General features: G+C 44.6%; 1 protein-coding gene across 5 annotated transcripts in view; it reads left to right on the top strand.

The window, feature by feature from the left end:
• The first annotated feature begins 291 nt into the window (after positions 1-291).
• LOC309797302 (uncharacterized protein) overlaps positions 292-8,411 on the top strand; it is a 33,367-nt gene continuing 25,247 nt past the window's right edge. For all 5 annotated transcript variants that reach the window (XR_014292574.1, XR_014292575.1, XR_014292576.1 and 2 more), the window contains exon 1: positions 292-713. Coding sequence is in view for 1 of the 5 variants with exons in the window: in XM_082610904.1 (XP_082467030.1) it covers positions 421-713 (293 nt within the window). In the remaining 4 variants the exon portion in view is untranslated. The remainder of the gene's footprint in view (positions 714-8,411) is intronic.

Here is an 8,411-nt window from a genome sequence, read left to right as displayed (position 1 = left end):
AGAGGGGAGGTGCAGGGCGGGGTGCCCCACGCCGCCGACCCCCGGCACAGCTCTCCAGCTGCCAGGGAGCTGGAACTGCTTGCTGACCCGGGAATGACTGCAGACGCCAGAAGGAGCAGAGGGCTGGCCGCACACAGGCTGTGGTAGGAGGCGGGACCATGCATCTCGTTGAAAGGCTCCCGGCGCCTGCCTGATTGGCGAAGCTCGCTTGCCATCGGGGTGGGCGGAGCCAGTTGTGCGCCGGGCCTCAGGCCCGCCCAGCGGCTGCCAGAAGTGCGTCAGAGCCCGCGCTGTGTGCAGCGGCTGGGTTCGTGGTCGGGGTGCTTCGTGGAGTGAAGTTGCTGGGCTGCTGCTCTTCTTGCCGCTCCCTGGCTCAGGGCCGCTGGTCGACCCGCACCCTCCGCGCTCCCCTTGGCCTCGATGTTGTCACCTTACAGGCGGCTCTTTGCAGAAGCACGACCTCCTCGCCCCGCTCCTCTTGGTTATCCCGCGCCCCCCCTCGTCTATCGGCCTCCCACTCCGCAGCGGTCTCCAGGGTTCTCAGATGTTCGGAGCTATGGCGTCCCGACATGCGGCGGGCCCCTGTGCGCCTACTCCTCATCAGGACCCGGCCCTTGGCGGGCGACGACCCCAATCCCAGGTGGAAATTGCACTTTGGCTTCTGACCTCTCCTCGCCTGATGTTCCTGACGTCGTTCTGGACTTCTTTGATTGGTGAGCGGGGTCGCCAGGCTGCCATGAGCTGGGCGGGCAGAGGGTGAGTGGGCGACCTCTTAGAAGGAGGCGGCTGGAGCAGACGTGGGTCTGGGCTTTTGAACCGCTGCCCACGCGCGCTGCCTGCTGGCCAGTCCGTAGAGGAGTTGGTGGTGGGGCTGGGCACGTGCAGCTGCGATGGAGCCCCCTTGTTTCAGCCCCTGTGTTGCTGTGGTACCTAATAGCGCTGAAATGGCGGGGGTCGGGGAGCTACCGCCCCAGGGTCCACCCCTCCATCTCCAGGGACTGAGTTCTCCTCAGCCAGGTATACTGGCCCCTGTGTGTGTGTGTGCGCGGGGGGAGGGGGTGATGGTGCGGTGAGGGCTAAAGTTAGTATTCCGTGCTGAGTTGACGGCTGGTAAAACTGGGAGGGCCTCGAACGGCCTAATCCCAGATTCCGCTCCCCACTCTGCTCCACCAGATAGGGTCCTCTAGCAACAACCCTTCTTATTAAATGCACCGGATGCTTTCCTGCTTCTTACCCCTGAATAGTGTTTACTTGTCAGCCAGCAGAACGATTCAAACAAGCCAATCACATCCTTGCTTAGGCACCAGGGCGTACCTCACCCTCTTAGCACTGCAAAGCCCGCCTGCCACAGAGCCTTCTGGTTCACGCTGTTCCAGAATGCAACCCCCACGTGTCCTGCATGGCCTGCGATGTCCTCCTCTCCTGGGCTGCCCAAGAGGTGGGTCAGTGGGCCTCCGAACCTGTCCCCATAAGCACCGAAAAGGTCTGGACCACTCATGATTAAATGGAGATAAAACCCAAAGCTGTAAATTTGCCCTGCTAGAAATCTAAAATATTCTGAGGGAATTTGTATAGAGAGAAAAGACAAAATAATAATAATAATAATTCCATGCAGCGCAAGTGGCAGCACCATAGCAGAAGATGGTTTCAGTCCACCCACCTCTGGCTTGGGGGCCCAGCAATCTTCTGCTGTGCCACTCCTTTGCGTATGCCTCTGTTGCAGTAAAAATCCTGATCATCCTAATGATAGGGAAAAGCAACCATGGCACTTTTGTGACACAGTGATGAAATTAACCCCAACTTAAGCCAGAGTCCTTAAGACTTAGTAAGCAACCATTGCCATAGGGGTGGCTTCTATCCCTAATGAAACTGGTTTGATGCTCTCTGAAGGAAGAAATCTATAAATATGAGCAGATTAGAGAGGACACCCCCTCACCCCCACACACAAAGTACATCCAGTGACAAACAAACAACAAAAAGAATCAGACAGAAAGAAATCAGAAAACTTGAATGCAGAGGGAGGAAACAATTTAAATTGATACAAAGGTCCACAATTCAATCCACTTGGAAGTCTAGAATTTGCTAAAAGAATTTATACCCTGGTGAGACCTTTGTCCTTGGCAGACAGCTGGCTTCTCACTGTGTCCTCACATGGCCTTTACTTTGTTCAGTGTGGGGAGAGAGAGAGCCCTGTGGCATCTGTTCCTCTTTTTATAGGGATACCCCCCTGTTGGATTAGAGCTCCAAGGTTATCACCTAGATTAACATTAAGGCCATATCTCCAAATATAGTCACACTGGGGTTAGGGCTTCAACTAACGAATTTTGGGGGAACAGAATTCAGTCCATAACATGGTTTTTTTTTTTTTTTTTTTTTTTTTTTTTTTACTTTTGTCTGTTGGGTGTTTGTTGCTGTGCACGGGTTTTCTCTAGTTCCCGTGAGTGGGGGCTTCTCTTCGTTGAGATACACCGGCTTCTCACTGCAGTGGCTTCTCTTGTTGTGGGGCACGGGCTCTAGGTGCCCGGGCTTCAGTAGTTGCCGCATGTGGGCTTAGTAGTGGTGGTTCGTGGGCTCTAGAGCTCAGGCTCAGTAGTTGTGGCGCACGGCTTAGTTGCCCCATGGCATGCGGGATCTTCCCGGACCAGGGTTCAAACCCGTGTCCCCTCCATTGGCAGGCGGATTCTTCTTTTTTTTTTCGGTTCGTGGGCCTCTCACTGTTGTGGCCTCTCCCGTTGCGGAGCACAGGCTCCGGACGTGCAGGCTCTGCGGCCATGGCTCACGTACCCAGCCACTGCGCGGCATGTGGGATCTTCCCGGACTGGGGCACGAGCCCGTGTCCCCTGCATCGGCAGGCAGACGCTCAACCACTGTGCCACCAGGGAAGCCCAGGACATTCTTGTAGGTCGCCATTGCCACAGTGCTGTCACAACATACTTATTACATTTATATGCAAACAATAACACATTCACTTACCCATATTGTCACAAAGAGGAATTAACTCACGTAGGCACGTCAAAACAAACATGCTCACACCTCCCAAGAAGCTCACAAATTATCTCAAACTCAGAAAAAAGTACCCTCACACACATACTTCCATACATTCCCTTATACAAGTATACTTACATTCACATATCACAGAAAAACACACATACACAATCATCACATAAGAATATGCTGACATGCACTCAGATGCTCACCAATTCACTCATATAGATGAGTACACACAAAATATTCACTTAAACATACAGACTCCTTCACAATAAGGCACTCTCAGCCGTGGAAAGGCTTGCATATACCCAGTAACGTACACTCACCTAGTAACAAGACGCTTTCACACATGAACTCCTAAGAACATGCTGATGAATTCCCTCATACATAAACACTCTCAGATGCACGCATACACACACTGACACATTCACTGCACATAAACCTACTCAAGCAGTCATTCAATCACATGAGCATGCTGACCGTTTCATGCACATAGAGACCTATATTCATTTCCCAACACACCCATTCACTTTTCATGCACCTGAACATGCTCACAATCAGGAACCTACATATACACTTGCACATAAACATGATCACACTCGTCATGAAGCCCCAGCATTCACTCACATAAACTCACAAACATACTCCCATGCTCACATTCCACTCATACAGTGTACTCACACTTTAACAAGCTCACATAAATAAACACAATAAACCCTCACACCTACATGAATATGCTATCATTCATGAACATGCTTACAAATTCACATGCACACACAAATGCTTTTTCAATAAATTCAAACATTTCAAATATAATCACACTTGAAGACATGTAAAAGTTCATATATTCATGCTCACAGTGTGCATGCTCACCTATAGAGACTCAATTGCATTAACACACGTAGTGTTGACTCATCCCAATGAACATACTGACTAAAAACTCAATACTACTCATTCACATTCGCACCATATGCTCGCATGTTTACTCAGGTATGCTCACAACTTCACTCATTTCCATGAGCGTGGTCAGACATTGACTCCCTCACTTGAACATGCTCACAATTTCACTGATGTACATACTCAGAGCTGCTCATACAAACACACTGATACATTCACTCCATAAAAATGAGCTGACACCTTCACTCAGTCGCATACCATGATTACCGTTTCTCTCACAGGGATACCCAAAAATATACTCTCCAGTGCTCCCATTTAGCTACCCACATTAACATGCTCACCATGAGGAACATGCTCACGTATGCCCTTGCACACAAATATGCTCGTGCTCACCACAAAGCTCACGCATTCATTAATCCATACGCTCAAGTGAACTCGTCATGTGTTCACAGTTCACCCACACAGTATACATGCATGAATATGAGCATAAAATACATTCATACACGCCCATGAACATGCTTTCATCCAAGCATTTGGTCACAAGGTAATGCATACACATGAACACCAACAAACATTTACTTGACCAATCAAATGTTCTTCCGTGAGCATACTCCAAGACACGTACAAATTCACATAATCACTTTCAAAAATGTGCATCCTCACATATACGCACAGGATCACACACTGACTGACCAACATTAAGATGAGTATAGTTTACTTATTGCAGTGAACATCCTGACGAGTTCCTCACATATGTAAACATGCATACATTCGCACTCACACACACACTTCCCTTCACTCACACAATCATGTCGACAACTCAGTGAGTCACAGAAGCATTATCACACATTCACACAAATGAATATGATGAAAAATTCATTCATACGCCATACATATTAGGTTTAGAGTTCCACAATCACACATTCACTTTCAATTTTATGCAAATTCTCATTGTCTCAAACGGAGACATGCTTACACATTCACTTGCACAGAAATCTTCTTACAGTCACCAAGAATCTCACAAATTCTTACAACACGTAAAACACTTTCCCTTACAACACACTTTCACACATGACCTTACTCAGATGTACTCCCACATAAACAAGATAAAAAAGAAACCCACCATATAGTCACTACACAGAAACATGCTAATGTGTCTGTACATGCTCACCATCCATACATACAATGAGTGCAATGAAACATCACTTGAAAAATGCTTGCTCACAATGAAGGGGCATGAGCAGGCTCACACATACACTTACACAGAGACATACATATATACACACACTCACACATTCATCACTCAGCAAAAAGTTTAAGCATTCAAGCATCGAAATATGCCCACAGAGTCACTCATATTTAAAGACATGCATTCACACACGTGGACTGACACATTCAGTCACACAACGTGGTGACATTCACTCAGCCACATGACCATGCCCACATTCATTCACACAGAGGCTCCCACTGAGACATTCACTTACACATGCAGATTAACATTGAGAAGATCAGGATCATGCTTGTAAGAACCCTCACACAAAAACATGCTCACATCCACTATGAAACATACAGTTTAAAACACACATATGTCAAATTTCCAATGCCATCCTAACACACTGTCACATGTATAAGTTTACACATTCATTCTCACGAGTGTACATGCTTACATATGTTCACACGCTCAAACATTCCCTCAGTCCTGTTAACATGCTTATAGTTCACTCACTCAAATGCACATACAAACTGGCTCACACACATACCCATACTAACATATGCACACTCAGATCCTCAAACATTCCCACAAAGTAGCTCGTACCACACTCGCATAAGCATAATCACATACTCACTTATACACACGAAAGTGATTACAAATTCCCTCACATTCTAGACACATTCATTGCATGTATATGCACACACTCACACATTCACTTTTCCACGCAAATTATCATTGTCACAAACACAGCATGCTTACAGACTCACTTGCTCAAGAACATACACTAAGAATCTCACCCATTCGCTCAATTACATAAAATCACATTCACTCACACATGCTCTCAGAGTAGGTTATTCAAATATAGTTGTACGTCATCAAGATCACATGAGAACCACCTGCTCATACCCGCTAATATGCTAATAGGATTGCACATGCTAACAAATGGACGCGTAGAGATGGGAACACAAATATTCACTTTGTAAACACAAATTTACACTTAAGAACACAATCACCCATGAGCAGGCTCTCACTTAAACCGTCATAGAAGACATGCTTGCGTACATAAACATGCTCACACAGTCACTCACAAAACACACTCAAATACTCATTCAAATATGCCCACAAAGTTGCTCACATTCAAAGACATAGAAACATTCATGCATACCGACACATTCACTCCTTCGCACAAACCTACTCAAACGGTCACTCAATCACATGAGCGTACCCACAAATTCATTCACACGGGGACTCAAAGATACATACTAAGATGCTCCCACTAACACATTCACTTATACATGCACATTAATACTGTGAAAATCAGGAACATGCTCCCATGGACACTTACACATAAGTGTGCTCACTTCTAGGTGAAGGTCCAGTAGTCACTCACAGAAGAAAATACACTCACATGCACTTACACTCATGTTTGTATTTCACTCGCAGAAATACACTGAACGATTCAAGTCACGGTAATAAACTATACATATTCACTAACTCAGAGAAACATGATAACAGCTGTACACATGGTCACAAATTTAAACATACAGTTGAACACACAAACATGTCAGCATACACAGATGTACAGGTTCACATATTCACTCTAAAGAAGATAAATGCTCGCATAGAAGCACGTGGTTACACATTCACTCACATTACCACTTGCATTCACTATGCAAATGCATATAGTGACAACTTGCCCACATCCATACACATGGTAACTAACGTACATTCACACCGAAATGTTCATACTTTCACACACTCACAAAAAGTATCCCACACCTCACTCACTTTCATGAGCTGAATTACGTATTCATTCACTCATGAAAGTGATTACAAATTAACTCACTTGCAGATATGCTCATTGCAGTTATAAACACCCATTCACGCATGCACATTATTATTGTCACTAAGAGTAACAAGCTCATATATTCACTTGCACACAAATATGGTCACACCAAGCTCACAAATTCACTCAATTACACTACTTAAGAATAGTTGCATTCACTCACTCACATGCTCACAAATTACTTTATTCAAATATATTCACTCATTTATGAGATCACTTGAAAAACAAACTCACTGACTGAGAACTCAGCATTACACTAACCTACATTCACATGCTTATAAATTTATTTATACAAATGAGCACACATACATGTTCACTGTAAGTGTGCAGATTTACAGCCAGGAAATTACTCTTGCCCCTAAACCGTCTCACACATAGACTGTTGCACACAGATATCCTGACTTACATAGAGGTACACATTCACTCAGAAAGCACACCAAATATTCACAAACTCAAACACAAAAATTGACTCACATTCAACAACACATATGCATTTACACTCACACACTGACACATTCACTCTTTCACACAAACATGCTCCAACGTGCATTCAATCAAACGACCATGCTCACACATTCTCTGGAACTGGGATACAAATATATACAGTCAGATGCTCCCAATCCACACCTTCACTTACACATGTCATTCACAGTCCTAACCTCCAGAGTATGCTCACACGGATGCATGAAAACAAACATGCTCACATCCAACTTGGAGCTCAAACATTTGCTCACAGAAGAAAACACACTCACATGTCCTTCCATGTACACACCCATAATTTACACGAATGCTCACACTACCTTAACTAGCTGAAAACAGTGAATCTGATACTTATTCCCTAACGTGCTAACATCCATACACATGGTCACAAATTAAAAGATGCACTTTAACACGCACAAACATGTACATCAACACAAATATTGTCTCAGATCTACATGTTCATATATTCAGTGTTGTGAGTGGACCAGCTCAGATATACGCATACTTTCAAACATTCATTCACTAATATTAACATGCTTAAAATTCACTACTCAGACACGTGAAGTGACAAATTTACTTACACATATACACATATATACCCCTTCAGACACTCAGGCATTCATATACCTACCCAAAATTTCCCACATCACCCTTGTGAGCAAATGCACACATTCACTTATACACACAAGAGTGATTACAAATTCGCACACATTCCAGACATGCTCATTGTGTGTATATGCACAGTCCTACACATTCATTTACTCATGCAAATTTTTGGTCATAAATATTAACATAGTCACAGATATAATTGCACACAAACATGCTCACACTGACTTAGAAGCTCACAAATTCACTCATTTATATAAAAACGCTTACATTGACTCACACATATGGGCATGAATGACCTCATTCGAATATACAGCTGACCCTTGAACAACAAGAGTGTCACCTGTGTGGGTCCACTTATATGCGGATTTTTTTCAATAA

This window comes from Mesoplodon mirus, assembly GCF_964341445.2.
Source record: "Mesoplodon mirus genome assembly, chromosome: X".
Lineage (NCBI taxonomy): Eukaryota > Metazoa > Chordata > Mammalia > Artiodactyla > Ziphiidae > Mesoplodon > Mesoplodon mirus.
This window is presented reverse-complemented; position numbering and strand designations above follow the sequence as displayed.